This window comes from Populus trichocarpa, chromosome 18, assembly GCF_000002775.5.
Source record: "Populus trichocarpa isolate Nisqually-1 chromosome 18, P.trichocarpa_v4.1, whole genome shotgun sequence".
NCBI lineage: Eukaryota > Viridiplantae > Streptophyta > Magnoliopsida > Malpighiales > Salicaceae > Populus > Populus trichocarpa.
Genome location: NC_037302.2, coordinates 13133892 through 13154698, shown reverse-complemented (window position 1 = coordinate 13154698; position 20807 = coordinate 13133892). Strand labels below are relative to the sequence as shown.

The 20807-nt window shown below is 35.4% G+C and overlaps 3 protein-coding genes across 4 annotated transcripts; 1 reads left to right on the top strand and 2 right to left on the bottom strand.

Moving 5' to 3' along the window:
• Positions 1-2854: 2854 nt before the first annotated feature.
• LOC7489482 (probable protein phosphatase 2C 27) lies at positions 2855-6583 on the top strand. 2 transcript variants are annotated; one of them, XM_024589814.2, is made up of 4 exons: positions 2855-3425; positions 4490-4690; positions 5263-5474; positions 5804-6583. In XM_024589814.2, exons 1-4 carry the CDS (start codon positions 3312-3314, stop codon positions 6369-6371), a joined length of 1095 nt encoding a protein of 364 aa, XP_024445582.1. In that variant the 5' UTR covers positions 2855-3311; the 3' UTR covers positions 6372-6583. The 2 variants fall into 2 exon arrangements, with proteins under 2 accessions (XP_024445582.1, XP_024445583.1); XM_024589815.2 differs by lacking the exon at positions 2855-3425 and adding an exon at positions 3480-4165.
• A 2313-nt stretch (positions 6584-8896) lies between these two features.
• Positions 8897-11381, bottom strand: LOC7489481 (putative glycerol-3-phosphate transporter 5). Its single transcript, XM_002324540.4, has 2 exons — positions 9994-11381; positions 8897-9649 (listed from the first exon to the last, which is right to left on the bottom strand). Exons 1-2 carry the CDS (start codon positions 10967-10969, stop codon positions 9105-9107), a joined length of 1521 nt encoding a protein of 506 aa, XP_002324576.3. The 5' UTR covers positions 10970-11381; the 3' UTR covers positions 8897-9104.
• A 3091-nt stretch (positions 11382-14472) lies between these two features.
• Positions 14473-20028, bottom strand: LOC7489480 (110 kDa U5 small nuclear ribonucleoprotein component CLO). Its single transcript, XM_024590222.2, has 11 exons — positions 19901-20028; positions 18601-19359; positions 18117-18185; positions 16816-18012; positions 16596-16694; positions 16331-16489; positions 16094-16179; positions 15819-16017; positions 15456-15566; positions 15111-15317; positions 14473-14870 (listed from the first exon to the last, which is right to left on the bottom strand). Exons 2-11 carry the CDS (start codon positions 19342-19344, stop codon positions 14772-14774), a joined length of 2970 nt encoding a protein of 989 aa, XP_024445990.1. The 5' UTR covers positions 19345-19359; positions 19901-20028; the 3' UTR covers positions 14473-14771.
• Positions 20029-20807: the final 779 nt, after the last annotated feature.

The following is a 20807-nucleotide window of genomic DNA, read 5'->3' as shown; positions in this document are numbered from 1 at the left end:
ATTTATATTTGGCATTCTCCAACAAAAGTTGACGTAACCATGGTCCATTGTTTGTCTTTGATTAGAGCCACGAACTTGACACTCCACATCCTTTCCAATGTCTAATAACCCCCCCAGCACAATGCTTGTCACAATCAATGCGATTTGGGTTCAATATCTTATTCGTTTTTATTTTCAGTGCAGTGTTTTCTTTGACAGATTCCCCCCATCTCACCTGTGATTTGATGTAAAATAAGATGAGAGTCAAGCATAAACCACCTGATTGAGGTGTGAATGAAATCCCACATTGAAAGAAAAGAAAACATACCACTACTTTACAACACTCGTTCATCCCCATAGCAGATCTGCTGAGCTCAGTAACGTGGGCTTGTGACCCAAGTGGGAGCTTTGATGTGATGGAACGTTGCCTTAGCTTAGATAACTGAGTTCGGTGGGGCTCGAATCTGGCCTGCCCGTTCCAAGCCATGAGTTGAGCCATGGCATCCTCCTGTAAACTGGGGTGTCATGACTCCTAGAGTGGAGGGCACAGCGTGAGGGCTGGTTTCACAGGGCAGCGAATACCTCCCGCTCTTGGCAGTGGAAGGATTACGGGTCTGTGCTATCTGGATCACATTGCTTGATGGGTTGGTCAAATTGGACCGTCACCTTTTTATTTTTTATTTTTTATTTTTTAAAAGGCTTGATTTATTGCTTTCAAACTTGTAAGGCATATCTTTAGAGCAAACAAATTTGTGGATTTGAAAGGGAGAAGATGCCAAATGCTTATGCTAAAAACACTAATTCATCGTTGAATGGATCATGTTGAAGGCTAAGACCCTCCTAGGTCATATACGAAGCAACCAAGATGATTCCTTCGTCAACAAAATCATAAGACTAATGAAAGCGGCTTCATTTTATTTATTTATTTATTTTGTGTCTTTGACCAGTGTAAAGTGCGAGAAAAGGTTTATGATTATCATAACCTAACATTTTTGGTAATGCTCAATTCCAAACCACACAAAAGGAGCGATCCCTCTTGCATTCTTTTTAGACAACATCTTGAAAATAACATCCTACTTTCCTTGATGGGAAGAATTGGGACTGCATTTCCCTTGAAAGAAAGATTTTTATACTGCAAAGAAAGACGAGCAAGGTAGCCTTAGGATGTGAACTCTCTTGGCATTGATTGCAAGGGCCCTTTTAGCTTCGAAAAAGATATATTTTATAGAAGAGAAAACGGTGCGAGCCACCACTACCTTTTGTAGAAAGCAAAAGGGAAATAAATCCGAAGTCATTGTCTTCCATCATCGTCCCACGATTTATCAAGTATCTTTTAGCTCACACACTAACCAATGAAAACCAATTCTCCTGGCATCTCATTCTCTGTTCTTTCTAGCAATTGAATGAATAAACCAAGCCCCATTAGGCATGGAGAATTGACATGTGAAGGGGGTGAAAATGTTCAGATCTCTTGATATTTGACCATAAAACATTTAGTAGCTTCGCTGCAATCATTAACAACCTTTATGTAGCTCTTAAGAATGAATAATGATGGTCTTTTCAGTCTGACTGGGAATGATGCAAGTAAATCCCACAAGAGTCTATTTCCATGTTATATAAGGGTGAAATTGTCCCATTGCATCATCTTGATGGATGCTTTCAACAGGTGATCGAAGGGGTTTTTTTCTTCTATTTTTTTTATATAAAAAAAACAGCACAATAGTTAAAAATAAGAGAAATTAGCTTGATTAGTTTATATAGTTTAGTCATTTTTATATTTATTTTCTGTATTTTAAAAAATTATAATTTATATCTTAAACCTTGTTGCGCAATATAATTTAGTTTATTTTATACTTATCAAGAATATAAACTGTAATTTTAAAAAACACGAAGAATAAGTTTAAAAACAACTAAATTATATCATGATTAGAGTAACTTTTTTCAAAAATAATTTGTGAACTATCACAACTAAAAAAAAAATTATTTATGCATTAAAAAAAGTTAATTTTTATTTTGAGTGTGTTTAATAACGTGGTGCATTGTGTTTTTAAAAAATATTTTTTAAATAAAAATATATTAAAATAATATTTTTTATAATTTCTTTTATTTTTAATAGTATCATATTAAAATCATTGAAAAATATGTAAATAAATATTAATTTACTATTTTTTTAAATAAAAAATAATTTGAAGAGTAAACATTATTGCAATGTCAAAAAAAAAATTACCAAATATTATGGTTCCATGAACTTTCGAGAAATGAAATGGGATTTCATTTCAAATGATTCGGGCCATCATTTATCCAATGCTGAACTTCGGAGGCACATTGAATTATTGGATTTCCATCACAATTCCAGAACCCAGATGAATTCATGTCACAAAGGCAAAATCTTTTTCTTGTTCAGTAAACTTTACCTAGAAATTCTCCCTACCAAATCCCTCGTACACAAAGGCCATATTAATATTATAAAATACCATGATCTTAATTTAAAATATCGATCATCATGGATTAAAAACAAATTAGGTTGTTGAAACTTGAAAATAAATTAAAATTTTATTCTAAAGTCTACACTCCAAGGAATAAAAATGATATATATTTGACCAACTCCTCATATTAATATTATAAAATACCATGATCTTAATTTATCAACAACTCATTCAAGCTTTGACAATATTAGCAATTATGCCATAATATATAGCAACATCAAAGTCCTTTTAGCAATTAAAAGCTTAGCGGTGTGGCCGTGCTTAAAAAAATATTTTTTTTTGTTTTTTTATTTTCTAATATTTTAATATATTTTTTTTTATAAAAAAACATCACAATACCCAAAACTGTACGATTTATTTTATGCATCCAGCATGCCCATAAGAACAACAAAAACAAGAACAGCTTAACCAACTGATTTTCAGCCACTCTTTCTTAGAAAAATCTGGAATTTAACAGCTCTTATTTATACTCTCTTTCTCTCACCCTCCCTCCACCAAGGCATCAACTAGTCCTTCATTTTATTTTCACCATCATCACGATAGAGATATTCCACAGAATCTTCCACCCCCCCTCTCTGTATTCCAAGTTTTTCTCTTTGATTCTCTCTCTCCTTGTGTCTTCCTCTGTGTTTTTTTTTTGGCTCGTGTTGTTGCTTCTTTGGATTCCTACAAAGACAACAACTAGTTGCTAAAGACTTAAATAAGTCTTCTTGTTTTCTTTTTTCTGTCACCAACATAATAACAATAATAATATTGACAACAACCATGTGTGTAAAGGATGCAAAGCAAGAAATGTAGAACCCAATTGACAATAATAGTAGTTGTAATAACAGCAATAGCAACAAGATGCAATCTTTGCCTTTGCATGGTGACCTCTTGCAAACCCAGATGGAGAATTTTGATCAAGACTCTTCTTTGATTAGTTCTAGTGGTGGGATCAGTGTTGCCAACTCTTATCCTGTAATATTTCTTTTCTTTCTCAAATTTCATTGGTTTCCCAAGTTGGGTCTTTTCTTTTTTTGTTTGCCCATATTTGTGTTCTGAATTTTGCTTCTTTTTGTCGTCGTCGTCGTCGTTGTTAGAATTGAGTTTATTGCTTTCTGTTCATTACTGCTTTGTTTAAATTGATGTTTGTTGAGGAACTTGTATTGTTTTCTTTTTCTGAAACTTATGAAGTTATTGATGATCCATAATTGCTTTCTGATTTCTTTTTCCATAATTTCTTTTTCCATATTGTTTTCTTTTTCTGAAACTTATGAAGTTATTGATGATCCATAATTGCTTTCTGATTTCTTTTTCCTTACTCTAAAAAGTTTCAGACTTTTAGCTGGTTGTGTAATTATGAAATTGTTGCTGGTTCATGTATTTGGTGGGCATTGGAGATAAGTGGCTGTAACTTTTTTTTTCCTAGCTTAATATCTCTGCCTTGAATAATTTATTGTTTGGTACTTCAATTTGGTAGCTACAGTATTATGACTTTTCTTTTGTATTAATTTACCTTTTTGCACACCACCAACATGGTGGTGTTGCTTTCTGTGGTAAATAATTAACTTCAATTATATTCCCTTGACTTAGTCGCTGTTCTTCTTGGACTCATGGTTGTCATGGAGAAATAGATGGATAGATAGTGTGTGTGTGTGAGAGAGAGAGAGAGAGAGATTTTCTCCAGTGACTTCGGTATTGATTAAAGAGCAGTAATGGTTGTCAATTTGTCATAGTAACCCTGATTTAACTTTTATTTATATAATATCTTGTAAACTGTATGCAGGAACCCTTCTATATTCTTAATTATCAATCATTTAATACCTTTCTATGTCTATAATCTCATTTTTGTTATTGCCTTTGTACTTGGTTCTTATCCATTTATTTTTCCCTTCACTGTTAGTTTGCAATAGTGCATACTTATATTGGCCAGATACACATATCATTGTTGCTATACCCTCTGATGGAATATTATTCTTTATCACTATTTGTTCTTCTGCTATCTCATTTTTAGTTTTTTTTGTTTGTGGTGGTTCATTCAGTTGGAAAGCATTTGTGAGGATAGAGTGGTCACAGAAAGGAAACAGAATCTGTTAACAGATTTTTTTCCCACCCTTCGCTCAGGAGAGTGGTCTGATATTGGTGGTCGGCCTTATATGGAAGATACGCACATTTGCATTAGTGACTTGGCTAAGAAGTTTGGTTACAGTTTACTAAGCGAGCATGCTATTTCTTTCTATGGTGTAAGTTATTTTCCTGTTCTGTTGTTCATCTGCTATTTCAGCTGCTAATGAATTTTATGTTTTTGTGCTGTTTTGGTTCTAATCAATACTGTATTTTTACTTGTGCTTTCTGTTCCCTTATGGAAAAATCATAGCTTTTGGTCTTCTAGTTCATCGGGTAGCAATATTTTAGGATATAGGCTTCTTTCGCTTATGAGATTAACTACACCATAGTGTACCTTGATGGAAGACTGTAGTATCTCTCTTTGAACATATCACTTATGATTATGATAGCAAGTGTGAAGGTTCTAGAAAGTATTAATCTAAAATTGAATCGGAGCTTACCACTTTAAATAAATCTGAGCATCACTTTAAACTTGAAAATCTGAAACTTCCATGTTTTCAATCAGCATCCTAGAAACCTGTGCTCATCTGACACCAAGAATAGCTCTCTCATTTGAACTTTGCTCATCTGGAAACAGATAAGATGTAATTGCATTGCATGAATACTTTAGAAAAACAAAGCCAACAAGCAATTGGAAGTGGAATTTTTTCTTTCTTATTTTAAGAATTAAATATACTTTGGAAAACAGGTATTTGATGGGCATGGAGGAAAGACTGCAGCACATTTTGTACGCGAGCATTTACCAAGAGTCATTGTTGAGGATGCCGATTTCCCTGTAAAACTTGAGAAAGTGGTTACAAGATCATTCATTGAGATTGATGCTGCATTTGAAAAGTCATGCTCCCTTGAGTCAGGCCGTTCTTCTGGCACGACTGCACTTACTGCAATGATATTTGGGAGGTAACAGCTTCTTATCGTTTTTCTGTAGTCAGTCATCTGCTTCCTATGGTTTATTCATGACTTTCTAGCCCTTTGCATCCCTTTTGTTTAGTCCATCTGTCACTTCCAAGGCCATTCTGTGCTGGGTTAACAGTCCTGAATGTGCTATAGTCATTAAGGTTAATGATGACCCAATTGTAGCTTTCTGACCAATCAAAAAGATCTGTCATGTCACCTAAGATCTTGCGTTGTCAGGAATTGCTCCAATCCATTAGTTTTATCATATATTGACATTCTGTTATGTCTTCTCACAAAGTGCGTTATCTTAAAAAAATGTCTTTCTTGGACAGGTCATTGCTTGTGGCAAATGCTGGTGATTGTCGGGCAGTATTATCACGGGGTGGAGGGGCGAAGGAAATGTCAGAGGATCATAGACCTTGCTGCATGAAAGAAAGGACAAGAATTGAGTCCTTAGGTGGATTCATTGATGATGGTTATCTAAATGGTCAGTTAGCTGTTACCCGCGCATTAGGTGATTGGCACCTTGAAGGAATGAAGAAAAAGGGTGACAGAAGTGGGCCCTTAAGTGCCGAACCAGAACTTAAATTGGTTACACTGACGAAGGAAGATGAGTTCTTGATAATCGGAAGTGATGGAATATGGGATGTATATTCAAATCAAAATGCAGTAGATTTTGTTCGGAAGAGACTTCAAGAGCACAATGATTTGAAGCGATGCTGCAGAGAAATGGTAGGGGAAGCATTAAAACGGGGAGCAACTGACAACTTGACAGTTGTAATTGTTAGCTTTCACTCAGAGCCACCGCCACCAGTGGTGGTACAGAGGGCAAGAGTCAGGCGAAGCATTTCCGCCGAGGGGCTTCAGAATCTCAAATGCTTGCTAGAAGGTAGTGCTTAAAACTTTCCATCCAAGTTCCCCAGGTGGTGGAGGAGGGTAGAGCCAATCAAATAACAGTACATAGCTAAATTGGCTGTCCTCAAGTTTTGTTGGTGTATGCTGTATATAAATTCATGGGCAAATAGAATCTGCATTTTTCTTCCCTCCTATCATTCTTGCCTCATTCACTGGAGTCCTTGCAACAGTCTATACATTCCCTTTTCTCCCCTTTATCTTGTCATTGCCTGCTAAAGGTGCCTAGTAAGAAATTGGTCCGAAGAATGGATTTGCTTATACGAGGCAGGGACTGATTTAGGGTAAATGATCAATGCCAGAGTAAGCATGCCCTTAACTGCATGATTTCACCTCTCTGGTATTCTTTCATCCAGAAGATGCATTGATCACAGTAACAATTAATGTTTTGTTTATGCAGGCGCATTCTCTTTCACGCTTGTGTAAAATCATATACGAACGTCTCAGGGCTCTTTTCATTCAGCAAAGTTTCTACTTAACTCAAAGATTTGGACCCAGGGGCTAAGAGATACTCTCTACTAGGCTAACGAGCAAGTGGCTTGCAAATTGGCACCATGTAAAGAAGGATGTAAAGAAGGATGAAATTGAAAATTGAATTTCGTGGAAATAAAAGAAAAGGCCACCAATTTTATCAATTGGATGTGAGAATGCCAACTTTCCCCTCTATTTAACGCATGTAGGAGCATGCATGTGGTCAAAGTATAAAATTGCTTCAATTATGCCTTTGTTTTTCTAACTTGTCTGGAATTGAAGGTGATAGCTGGATTTTAGGAGTCTGGTTGCGATTGTTTTTTAAAGTACTTTTCGTGTTGAAATGCATCAAAATAATATTTTTTTTATTTTTAAAATTAGCGTATCAAAATAATCCAAAACATACAAAAAAAATTAATTTTTTTTGAAAATACGGTGACCAAACATTTAATGGCCAGAAGGTGCATCGTTGTTCAATACTGCCTTCAATTATTTTAACAAAAGGATCCGATTGCGGAGAGGTATATAGATGAAGGACCCAATCAATAAAATTGATATTTGAGGGACAAATCTATTTATGTTGCAAACTAATTTATCAAAACTTATTTCCAATCATACGTAACAGCAAAAGAAACATCAAAATGATATTCTTCGTTTTATTAGTTATAAGATGAATTACTCTATCATACCAAATAATACAATATTTAATCTTTATTCAATATTTTATTTAAATGAAATAATCCGGCTTTTAATTCTTCCTTTAAAATAGATTCATAGAGACTTGAATTTTCGTTAATATAAGTCAATATTTTATATTTTATAAAAATATGAGTTTTTAAACATAGCAATTTGCGGTGTATATATTTAGACGTCTTTACCCGAAGTTGAATTTTTTTAAAAAAATAGATTTAATGGTTTTTTTAGTTTTTTTACATTGATTTTATAATTAGGAGTTAACTCGAGTGGACTATTTTTTTTTCGTTTTAATTATTGTTGTTTTTTTCTTTTGAATCTTTTTGTGTGATTGATGTTTTTTTATCCTTTAATATTTGATTTATTAAGAATTGATCTTTATAGTTTTTTCATGTTTGGTGCTTCTAGTCAAATGATCTAGAACATGAGTTTTATAGGCTAACAAGGGTTAACATCAATTTTATTTTATTTTTACTTTTTTTTCTCATAATTCAAAATTAGTCTTTTAAAAAATAGGATTTCGTGATTTTTTTTTATTTTTTTTTTCTCGGTTTATCTCGATCTCATAACTTAACTGTTAGTTTAGTGAATTAACTCAGGCAGACTCAAGTTTTTTTCAGCTAACAATTGTTATTTTTTTTAATCCTTCTATATATATATTTTTTATTTTTAATTATTTCATTTAATATGTAATTTGTTGAAAATTAAATTTTAAATTTTTTTTAAATTTATTATTTTTGATAAAATAACTCGAGATGAATCCTTTTATTTTATCATCTAATTTTTATTTTATTTTTTCATTTTACATCAGTTTTTGCTTGCTTTAAAGTACGCTGCATTGATGAACATTATTTTTTTCTAAATTTTTTTTATCGCAGTTGTGGCAGAGCACGGGTAGGTCATATAGCTAGTTCAATCTCAAGCTCGTAGATCTCTACAGTTTCAGTTACTACTAAAAATAGCACACAGCCATTCTTTTCTCTGTCTACTCATTCTCTGGATTCACCATATATGGTAATTAATCGCTTATATTGAAATGGCACGTTTGATCTCCAACAATCAGTTTACATATCCACAAAGCTGTAAGACTATCATTTGTGAAATTTGGTGTTGCTTTACCTTCTTGATAAATGTTCTGTTACAGGGCACAACATGCAATGCTTGTAATCAATTGGTAATCTCATCTCATGCCCCTCAAATTTTATTTGTTTATTTATTTTTGAGAATGCCCTCCAAGTGTTGTATCTTCGACTGTTAAAGGTTGATTGCTGGACGTGCTAGGAATACCAATTTGTGATGAACCAATAAAAAATGTTAGAAATAGCGGGTGCTAGAGTGTCCCTGAACAGTAGTGTAGAATGTAGAAGGCTTATATTATTGGTATCTTTGTTTGTACATGTACAACAGAAAGTAAGAATATATCTGATCAAAGAATGAGTTACAAAATACAGACATGTATACTTGCAGGATCCTTTATATCCAAGTGTTTTTCCATGGAACCTGTTCTATGACTAGATGTAAAAGGAATACAGACGATAATCTTAGAAGCACTTTCCATCATTGAGCAGTTGCATTGTTTGAAAGCCATTTTCCATCGTTCAGCATCCCTTTAATCTCACTTTTCGCAACTCGAATCAAGAACAAACTGGCAAGGAATATAGAAACAATAAGCATAAGAAAGACACTGTTCCATCCTCTTGTGGAGATATACCCTGCCAGAAGGGGGCCAACAGCTGCCCCAACAGAACCTGTGCCATCTATAATTGCAGACACAGTAGCTAAGGCTCGGGAATTTCCTTTAATCAAGTCCTGGGTACCAAGATCAGCTGCAACAGCTGTTGTAATTAGAGCATACGGGCCATTTACAAGCAGCCCAGAAAGAAACATCAAAGCATTATTGAGGAGCATAGACACGCTTCCATAAACCCGGTACAGAACAAGGGCTGGAATTGATAGAAGCAAGAATACTATTGAAGTCACTGCCCGAGCTTCAATCATATCAGATATAAATCCTGCCAAAACTCCGCCAAAGACTCCTCCAATATCGAATACCGTTGAAAGAATTCCAGCAGTCTTGTGGGACAAATGCACGCCAGCAACATCTTCAATTCCCAAAAAAAAAAATTATTAAAACAGACATCCAGCATCTAACAAATTCAAATATACGCAAAGGCATACTTAAGCAAACTAAGCAAAAAGATGCGAGTGCATCAGCCAGATGAACCAATAAAAGAGAGTTCAAGCCATGATAAGAAGAAATGGTCTCCTACAATCAAATTTCGAGAATTCATAAATAAAGGCACCATTTGTGTTGATGACAGCAAATTCTCATCGCCATCACAGTCCCGTTCTTATATGACACTCATATCTTAAATACATGCAAAAATGATTAGCATGAGCAAATCAGCTCTTGATAAGAATTTCAAAGTCAAGAAGAAGCAAATACCTGTGTGACTTATGTAGAAGGGCAACCAGTATAGAAAAGTGTACGCCACTAGCTTTGAAAAGAAGAGGCAGAAAGCAAATGGTGCCACACCAGGTAATCTCCAAGCCTCCAGGAATCCGATGGCTGCGGTAGAATCCAAGTTTTCCTCCCCAAGAAGCCCTGCTTCTTCTGATTCCACCTTCTCCAAATTCTCCAAACCATTCACCTCCACATCCATTTCAATCTCCTTCCCTGGAGTCTCAAATCCAATATCTTCAGGATTAACAACAAGAAACAGGAACACCAAAACCCCAGCTAAAATCACCAAAACTCCGGGCACCACAAATGACCAACCCCAACCAAACTCCAAAACCCCAGATGCCACAACCGACCCAATAATGTTCCCTACCGATGTATGGGAAGTCCATATCCCCATTATCAACCCTCTCTTAGCTTTCCCAAACCAATTCCCAACCACTGCCACCACACAAGGCCACCCTATAGACTGAAACAAACCACACAAAATCTGCACACTCACAAAATATCCTAACAAATGTACATTAAACCAATAACCTAACCCAAAAATAATGGTCAAAAGACCACTACCCACCATTCCAAAAACAAGAAACAACCTTAAATCAATCCTATCACCAACATGTCCTGCAAAATACATTCCTATTGAATATGCAGACAAAAATGCAAGATCAAGCTCACCAAGCCGGTGAGTCCCTTTAGGGCCATTAAAGGGAGCCCAACCAGTACCATTGGATTCTAATGAAGTTAAATTAGACTCAATCGTTGAAGAGTTCAATTGAATTTTGGGTCCAAGTACACCTTTTACAATACTTGGTGGCTTTCTTGAGGCATGAAATGAAGCATAAGCGAGAAAGGTGATGGCTAAGACTGTAAATTGGTGAAAAGTTAGGGTCTTGTTTGGAGGTTTAAGAGATGGGAAAAGGGTAAAAGCTGGAGCAAGAATTTGGGTTTTCGATTGCATTGTAATTGATAAAGAAAAATCACAGTAGCATCAGCTCATTGCAAAAAAATCCTAACCTTCAATATGATTTACCCTTAAAGTTCCAAACTTTTAAGGGTAAATCTGCTGTATAAGAAGAAATTGTGGAACTCAATAGCAATTGAGGTTAAGCCGAAGAAAAATTTTGGATCTGTGATTAGGGTTTAGAGAAATCACAATGCGTGTGCCTTTTTGGAAAAAAAGAGAAAAAGATGAAATCTTGAGCAGAAATGAGAAAAGAAGGGGAAGTGTGTGTATCGTGTATTACAAAATTGAAAACCCAATCGATAAGAATTTTATGATTTTTAAGACATGGATTGGTGATTAAGAGGAAAAAAAGAAGATGATTACGTTAGTTTTAGACCAATGGGAGGGTTAGGTTCTCTGGGCAGAGAGTTGGATCTCAGATGGGGTTTAGCCTGATGTTTCGTTTTCCAGTTGCTTCAAAATCATCCCTATAGTTTTGTAAATTGGTCAATTTACATCATTTATTTTTACATTGAGTCAAATTGGTCCCTTTATTTTCGATTAGAGATCCTTCATCTTAATAATTAATATATCAAAACACATGGAATTCATATAACCATTTGATTATTGGTGAAGATGGGAGGGTAGATTTGATCCAATTAAAAGTAAGGAATTTGATATGATCAAATATGAGAAGGAGATGGACCATTCGTGATTCTCGGCATTTTATTAACGGTCCAAGCCCCCAATGTGTTTTGTTTTCTTAACTGAGAAGGAGAAATGTTTGACTCGACATTAAAGTGAATAGGTTGATTTTCCTTCTTTTTTTAAGATCAGATTTGAAGAGAAAAAAAGGGTTAATCCACTTGCAAAACAACATGCTAGTATTCATAATAAAAAGAAAAACTTAGATTAATAATAACAAGTTCATATATTCTTGCAAAACCTAGTAACAGAATTTTTTTTTAAAGTATTAAAAAGCCCCTTGCATTTCCATCTCCTTTCCTCGAAGAAGATCTTTTAAGTCATGCAACTGTTTGGTATTCTGTGGCTTTTGTGGTTATAATTTAAAAAAAGTTATTTTATAAAAAATATATTTAGTTGAGGTTGGTTTGGTATTTATGTATGTTTGGTTAAAACTGTGGTTGAAATTGAGGTTAAATAAAAAGTAGTTTAATGCATAGTTATTAAACCCGGCCCGGCCCGGCGGGTCGACCCGGGACCCGGTCGACCCGGTGGCTGGACCGGTCCGGGTTTAATAAAAGACCGGCTGTGGCAACAGCCCGGCCAAACCCGGGCGACCCGGCGGGTCGACCCGGAACCCGGGTGACCCGGGCGAACCCGGACGAGACCCGGTTTTTTTTTTTTTTTTTCAAATGTGGGATTTGAAACCCATTAGTATATATACTCTATGTTTCCATGAAAAAAACCATGTTTTTTCAATGTGGGATAAAAATCTTTTGGTTTAAATATTTCAACTTAAAAGGATAACATAGTATCTTTTCAATGTGGGATTTGAAGCCCTTTCATATATATACACTATGTTCCCATGAAAAAAATCATGTTTTTTCAATGTGGGATAAAAAACCTTTTGGTTTAAATACTTCAACTTAAAAGAATAACATAGTATCTTTCCAATGTGAGATTTGAAACCCTTTCATATATATACAATATGTTCCCATGAAAAAAACCATGTTTTTTCAATGTGGGATAAAAAACCTTTTGGTTTAAATACTTCAACTTAAAAGGATAACATGATATCTTTTCAATGTGGGATTTGAAACCCTTTCATATATATACACTATGTTCCCATGAAAAAAACCATGTTTTTTCAATGTGGGATTTGAAACCCATTAATATATATACTCTATGTTCCCAAGAAAAAAATCATGTTTTTTCAATGTGGGATAAAAAACCTTTTGGTTTAAATACTTCAACTTAAAAGGATAATATATTATCTTTTCAATGTGGGATTTGAAACTCATTAGTATATATACTCTATGTTTCCAAGAAAAAAGTTATGTTTTTTCAATGTGGGATAAAAAACTTTTTAAAATATTATTTTAAACTTCATAATATGTATAATCTATATTTACATAGATTTTTTCATATGAAATATTAAAACTTTAATTTTTTTTAATTTTTCCGGGTTAATCCGGGTTGACCCGAGTTGACCCGGGTTGACCCATGAAACCCGGGACCCGGCCCCTTGGCCGGGTCAACCCACGGGCCGGGTTTAATAACTATGGTTTAATGTGTTTGCTTAAGAATGCTTTTGAAATTGAGGTTATAAAATAATTTTAAAAAATATATATTAATATTAATGGTTTTTAATTTAAATATTGTAGATTTAACTATTGCTATTACATCATGAAATAAATAATACTTTATATAAAATATTTTTTATTGTTCCATTAAACTATCTATAATTTGGGATTGCGATCAAATTCTATAAATGTTACGTGTTCAAGCGCTCTCCGTCTAATTTATGTAGTGTCATTGAATAATGTTAAACACTAGTTTTTCGAATAAAATACAATTAAAAAATAAATTTTTTTTATTTTACTGGGTCGGACTGGTTCAATGCATTTTGAGCTTTAAACCGGACCCGGTCCGGCCGGAACAGTGGATGCATGCCTCCACTGTTCACTGAACAGTGGAGCATGGTTCAGCGTTTTGCTGCGCAGGAAGCAGCTCCTAGCTACTTCTCTTGTTCTTGCATTTCAAATGCAGCATTCCGTGAGACCCATGAACAATAACAGATATTTTTTTAATTACCAAATAGGTTTTTGATGCAACCTCTTAAACAAATATTGTCTTAAAGTGTTAGAAATTGTTTTTCAAAATATTTTTTATTTAAAAATATATCAAAATAATATTTTTAAAAAATTTATTTTTAACTTCAACACATCAAAACGATCCAAAAACACACACAAAAAAATTTAAAACTAAAAAATTCAAAATATTTTAAAAATATAGTTCAACTACAATGTAAAACATCATCCGACCACCTAGCTCTCATACAATATTGGCTACACATTGAAACAAAGTAATAATCCTCTTGTTATTATTAATTATAATTTAAAAGGCATGGTGAAAACACTACTCAGCATGCTACTGTTCACACAAACAAATCAACTACGAATTGTTGTTCACACAAACAAATCAACTATAAAAAAAATTATAGGCAATTAAAGCAAATTTATCGAGAAATGATAAGATCCAAAAATAGAACATCAAAATAAAAAGAACGAATAGACGATTTGTAACCATCAAGAGTTAGTAGTTAGCTGAAGTTAATGTTGCGATGATAAAAGAGATTCTGTTCCAGGTTATATTAATGGCAATAACACATACTATGTTTCTTCTTGATTTATTTTTATCCCTTCACTTCAAGGTTAATGTTTTAATCCCAGGAGGGCAGGATGTTTGTTTGGAGGCCTCGATGCCCGTATTGCGGTGGGGAGGCATGCCAGTAAGGCAAACCCAAATAAGGTGAGCAAACCAATCATGAGATCTTCGAACAAATAATCCAACCTTGCTTGCATTACCACCTCCCTGGGCTCAAAAGGAGAGTTTTTCATGCCACTAGCAGTAAATATTAATTATACAATATTACATCAAACATTCAAAATTTTGAATTTACTCGTTGGACATCCTTTCTTTTTGTTAGCGGTGTTCTGCCCCAACTGCTAGGGATATCAGTCTGCACTACTATCTGCTATCCAGGTTTCAACACATGTAAAGACAGATAAAAACTGCCTGAAAGAAGTGCTTCCTATGGCCTATGGCTAAATAAGCACCAACATTGGAAGTATCACATCATTTGTTGATGAATATCAGCTGCTTGCTGAGCCAGCTCAACCACCATAGCCTCATCGAAGAACTTGTTAATGCTCACATCTTCACTCATTCCCTGGAATATAGAATCGAAACAAAAAGCATTACCAAATGGCTATTGGTTTTATCTATTAACAGCATAGGAGGTGTTATAAAAAACCCATTTCCATAGAGCACTATGCTAGATTTGGAATTCTCGTGCAGCTCAGAAAAATAATAAATTTTGAAGTAACAATCTTCCAACGCTCCAAGAGCTTGAAAAAGTCATCCACGTAACAGAAAGAGAGAGACCCTGGGAGAAGGGAGAGGGGTATACCTTGCGACGCCTTGTCTTCACCATAAATTCACGGGCAAGGTGCTGGATTGGTGCAGGCTCAAGTGGCCTCAGAACAATGCTCTTATCAAGGGGATCTCCAGGGACTATAGCCCAATGATCAAACACCGAGAGGCTAAATGCTTGACCTTGGGTATGGTACCTCAAGTCCGTCTCAAAACCAAATGATTCTATGACAGGTAAAAATGCCTGAAATCCAATTTCAAAAATTAGAAACGAATAAGAGAAAGCTTGAAGTATATGTGGGTGTGTGTCAACCATCTCCATATATTTACTTGTATAAAACCAACAGCATGTAAGCTGGGTACGAAAAAGTGCTGCTATCACCTTAACAATATAAGCTGGAGTCCCAGGCTGAGGAACATCTGCTGTAACATGCCCACGTCTGCGAGATAACACCGTATAGATTGCAGTGAGACAGTCAATTGGTGTTTGTATCTGAAAGAACATAAAACACAATTAGTAGGACAATCCAAGCAAGAAACTCTAACTCTAAATGAGCTAATTGCATTTATTCAAAATAGTATGTTATGGAAACTGAGGATGAGCATTCTACTGAGCTTTCTGTCAAATTCATCATATTCCACTGCTGTCTTGTTCCTTTAGTCACAGTAACAAGCAGGAAAAGTCTATATATTCTCCCTTAGGTATGCATATTTCTTTAATATAATACAATTATCAAGTAAGTACCTCCACATAATATACGGGTTCCATGAGCCTTGGGGTTGCCATAAGAAAAGCTGAGTAGGCCACACGCCGAGCTGTTGGAATTATTTGACCAGATCCACGATGAAGTGGTTCAGGCGCAATCCTAGCATCAACTATCTTGAACTTAACATTTCTGATTGGTTCATCACAAAGTGGTCCTTCTCGTGCACCCCACTGAAACCTGTCCAAAAGAAAATGAAGGTTCTAGTTAGGCATTTGGTTAAATGGTAAAAGAACAGACAAAAATTCCAGTTTACCCTTGAACAATAGAATCCTTCACGGCACCTAGTAATCCCTTGTCCACTTCAGTTGGAAGTGTGTCATCTAGCAAAATGTTAGGTCCCTGCAGATATCAAAAACAAATAAGATTAAATTAAGTTCATTTAATCCAATCATTGAAAAAATGAGGAATTGAGGTATCAAAACATGAGCAGGATTTGATCACATATCATTTGAAAAAATCAAATCATGGATACATTAAGCAACTAGATTACCTGCTTATCAGGGCCAAAAGCCCATATGGATCGTGCTGCAAGCAAATCCCAATCATATTTTGTCTTGAAGAAGTCACCTAGAGCTTTCCGATTCCAGTCAATGCTTACAACACCATTTTCAATGTCTTCTGCAAGCCCTTTCTCCAATGGCTCAGCGATCTATAAAATTAAGAAACATTCCAGATGAACAAAATTAAAAGTCCAGAGCATTGAGATAGAATGCTCAAAAGCAAGTAGATCAAATAAAACTAGTGGTCTTCTTTACCATGGTTATTTTATTCTTCTTGTTGGGTGTTTCAGCAAAGCATTTCATTGACGAGGACTCCACCACAGTTTCACAGAATGAGACAACAGGATCGGCTACCTACATTTGACATGAAGCATTAAACAGGACAAATGTGCATGGAAACTAAGAGCGTCCCATAAAAGGAAATAGGAGAATAAATAACAAAAGTATATCAAAAAAGCGTATGAGAAATAGCTACCTTGACTTCCACTTCAGAATATAGCTCCCTAAGGTCCTTCATAATAGAATCTAAGTACAACTCTCCGGTACCAAGTATAGTGTGCTCCCCAGACTCCTCAACTTTAGTTATGGCCAGAGGATAGCTTTTACTGATCTTCCTAAGACCCTCCACCATTTTGGGCAACTCGCTTGGATTTAGAGGCTCAGTAGCAGTTTTCACTACTGGAAGAGTATTGAACTGAAGAGGTCGAAATATGTATACATCTTCTTCATTATAATTCACATTACAGAGAGTTGCAGTTTTCATAATTGAAGCATCCACACCTTCAATGAGAACCCAGGAACCAGGAGGTGCCATACTTATGGGTAACCTATACCGAGCTTGATATACCCATAGTTTTGTCACTTCTTTTACTGTCATGTCCTCCTCATCCTCTGGTGAATAGCCTTCTCCCAAAACTTTTACAGACTGCCCTGTCATAATTTTACCACTATAAACCCTACCAAAAGCATCAAATGAACTGCAATCTGACTTCGGATACAATTTCGTCACATTAACCATTAAGGGGCCAGCAGGATCACAGTCTAGCATGGCCTGGTAAATCATTGAATCTTTGGGCCCAGTATATGTATGATCAACCTTCCTGGCAGCAGCAACCTTAGCCGAAGGTATATGCTTAACAAGCATGTCAGTGAAACCTGAGGCTGAGCCAAAAACTTGACTGCAAGCCAGTCTTAGCAAAGGCCTGACATTTAATTTATAAGCTGAATTAGGAAGAGTAACACCAAACTCAGCAAGAGTAGCCTCAACGCTTTTTTTATGTTCTCCAATCACTTGGCTGTATATTTTGTAGAGAGGTTCCAGCACAAATTGGACAAACGATCTTTCTGCTCCACTAGCAGGAGGTTTCTTCTTGAAAGTCCTGTCCTCGGGATTATAATACATATCCCCCCAGAGACGAGATGCAAACTTTTCAGCATCAAATGGGATACCATGGAGTTTGAGATACAATCTAGCAAAGGAATGCAAAGTGAAGGACCATCCTGCGGTTGCACCAGCAAAACAAACATTTCCAGCAGCTGGATCTATCACTTGAACATTTCCAGCAGTTGAAGAGACAGCAGATATATGGTTGTTAATGACTTCTATGGTATGCCTTAGCTTGTGATACGCATCCTTTGGGGGCAATTTGAGCTCTGTTATGAGCCTGTCAACCTTCAAAAGAAAATTTGTGCAAATAACACTTCATGAACCAGTCAAAATATTTGGAAAAAATCGAATCGGAAGTGCCAAACAAAATAGAGGTAAGAGGGAATTACCTTATTGATCACAACAACAATAGGCAGCTGTTCCTGAATTGCGTGGCGTATGGCCCTCTCTGTGTTTACCTAAGCATTACAAAATAGTAAATTGACCATATCAAGTGGCTAGAACATTCTCGTGCACTTATGAAAACAACAGTTATATCATGAAATAGCATCTTCGAAGTTCAACCACGATCATAAGTGCATGGTATTGAGAACAAGTGTCACAAGTCATGCAATAGAAGATTATAGCCTTGTTGCTGCAATCGGTCCAATCATAGACAAAACCATTTGCAACTAATGCCTGTATAAATGCTGATATGATAGGCAGAAAACTAGAACAAATTACGTATTGAACTCATCAAGAATGATGGATTTAATATCTACGGAGAAATACTTCGCAAATTAATCCACAGAAGAACAGATAAAATCATATTAAGATATGATCATACTATTTTTGTAATGAATTTATCAAAATTAACCTAAAAACAAATCTTACCATCACTCCTTCAGCAGCATCCACAACCAACACTGCACCATCAGCAAGCCTGAGGGCAGCAGTCATTTCATCAGAGAAGTTCACATGACCAGGGGTGTCCATGATGTTACAGAGGTACGACTTTGAATTGCTATCCTCAAGGACAAGTGACATTGGAACTGCCTTGATAGATATCCTTCTTTCTTGCTCATCAATCCTTGTATCTGTGTACCTAATATGTTTCTCGCTATTTATATCAAAAGTTGGCGTATGATGTGTTTGCTCAACCAACATGTCCATAAAAACTGTCTTCCCATGCTGTAGATGGCCCACGAGGGCAACGTTGCGTACTAAAGAGGGATTTGACATAAGACCAACAAGAAACTGGCTGGAAACATAAGTTGAGGAATCCTTAACCCCAACCTCAAACTTGATGTTCCTAACAGGCTTAATTATCGGTTGCTCAAGAGGCTGCTCATCTTCATCATTAACCAACGTTTCAACACCTGGACCATAAACCTCCTCCGCGGTTGGGTAGTACTTCTTGTCCTCAGCAAGGACAACTTGGTTATCCATGTCAACATCATTAGGGGCAGTAAGCCAACCATTGGAAGCATGAACTGCCTCTTCACCGTCAGATTCCTCCTCGTCTTCATGAGGCTTGTCTGGAAGTTCTTCATCTTCTTCCTCACCATCGCTCTCTCGGTCCGACTCTATTTCCGGACCAATGTAGTTCCCAAACTCATCATACAAATTGTCATCCATGGCACCACTTCAAACCTGCCATACCAAATCATGAATCAATAACCAAATACAACCACGAAATCAACTAAATTTACACAAGAACCCGTAAATACAAACTAAATTCTTGCTAAAAAAAATCTCCTTATTTTCTTTTAATCAAGATTAAAAACAAAAACACAATAATCTCTAATTTACCAAAGTTACCACACAGGAGGGGTTTTGACAATAATCTCATCGACCCTTTTTACCACTTCACCTAAACTTCAGATCTCCACTTTTTACTTCCTTCCACTTGAAAAAAACAAACACACAAACACAGTAACTTAACAAGCTAAATCTTGCATCTGGGTGTCTAATTTTCTCTACAAATCTAACAGCCCATTTCCTTAAATTCTCTTCTACAGACAATCCAGCAAAGAGATTAGGATAATACCATTCATTTCTAACTAGATTAAACCAGCAGTACAGCTTGCGTAAATAGAAACTGAATCGCGAAACAACGTATATAAACACATACATAAGCAAAAATGAAGGCATGAAATATAGTAATAAAGGAAGAAGAGAAGCTGCTGCATACCCGGTAGAGAGAGAGAGAAGTTCGCTGCAAGAGAAGCAAAAGAGGGGGAGGGGTTTGAGTGGTGATAGAGGGAGAGGTTTTTGAAGGGGTTGGGTTCGGGTTCGGGTTCTGGAGAGAGCGAGCTCCTTATGGTGGGCGGATCGCGGTCGCTTTATTTTGATGGGCTTTTCTGTTGTTCTGATTTATTAACTTGGGCTTCTTGTAATAAATCTCAAACAAATATAATGGACGATATATCATAATTGTAATAACCATGATATTACAAGTATTACATAAAAAATTTAAATAATGAACCATAATAATGTAATTATATAGGAACATAATTGTAAAGGATATCATCATAAGAGTTAAAATGTAATTTTTATAAGAGACAATAAATAAATAAAAATTAATATAAAGATAGTTTGTCTTTACCGATATTTTATCTCTTGTGCCCTTCATTTAGGCATGATTTTTTTTATATATATATAAAAAAAATTTGATCTCAAGTTTTTACCATTGGACCACCACCTAGATAATTATGATTTTCTTTATATTCGTTTGACATATGCAGTGCTCTCCTTGAATGTTTATTTGAAACAATGCAACACTATTAATTTGAATAGATCCATGTGTCGTAACATTTTAATTTTAATATAATTTAATTTATTAAATAAAAGAAGAGAATAAAAAATAATTAAAAAGTAAACAATTTCTGGACTGAAAGGAAGTAAAAGAGCTAGAGTTGAAAAAAAATATTGACTTTAATTTTCATGTTTTTAAACGTTGAATAAAACTCCATAACCTTACAAGAAGTCTTTTATATTCACAAGATACATTTTTTTTTAGAAATATATTGTAAATGATGACATGAAGTCATTAATTTCCAATAAAATGCATGATGTTATTTTCTTGACTGTCACATTAA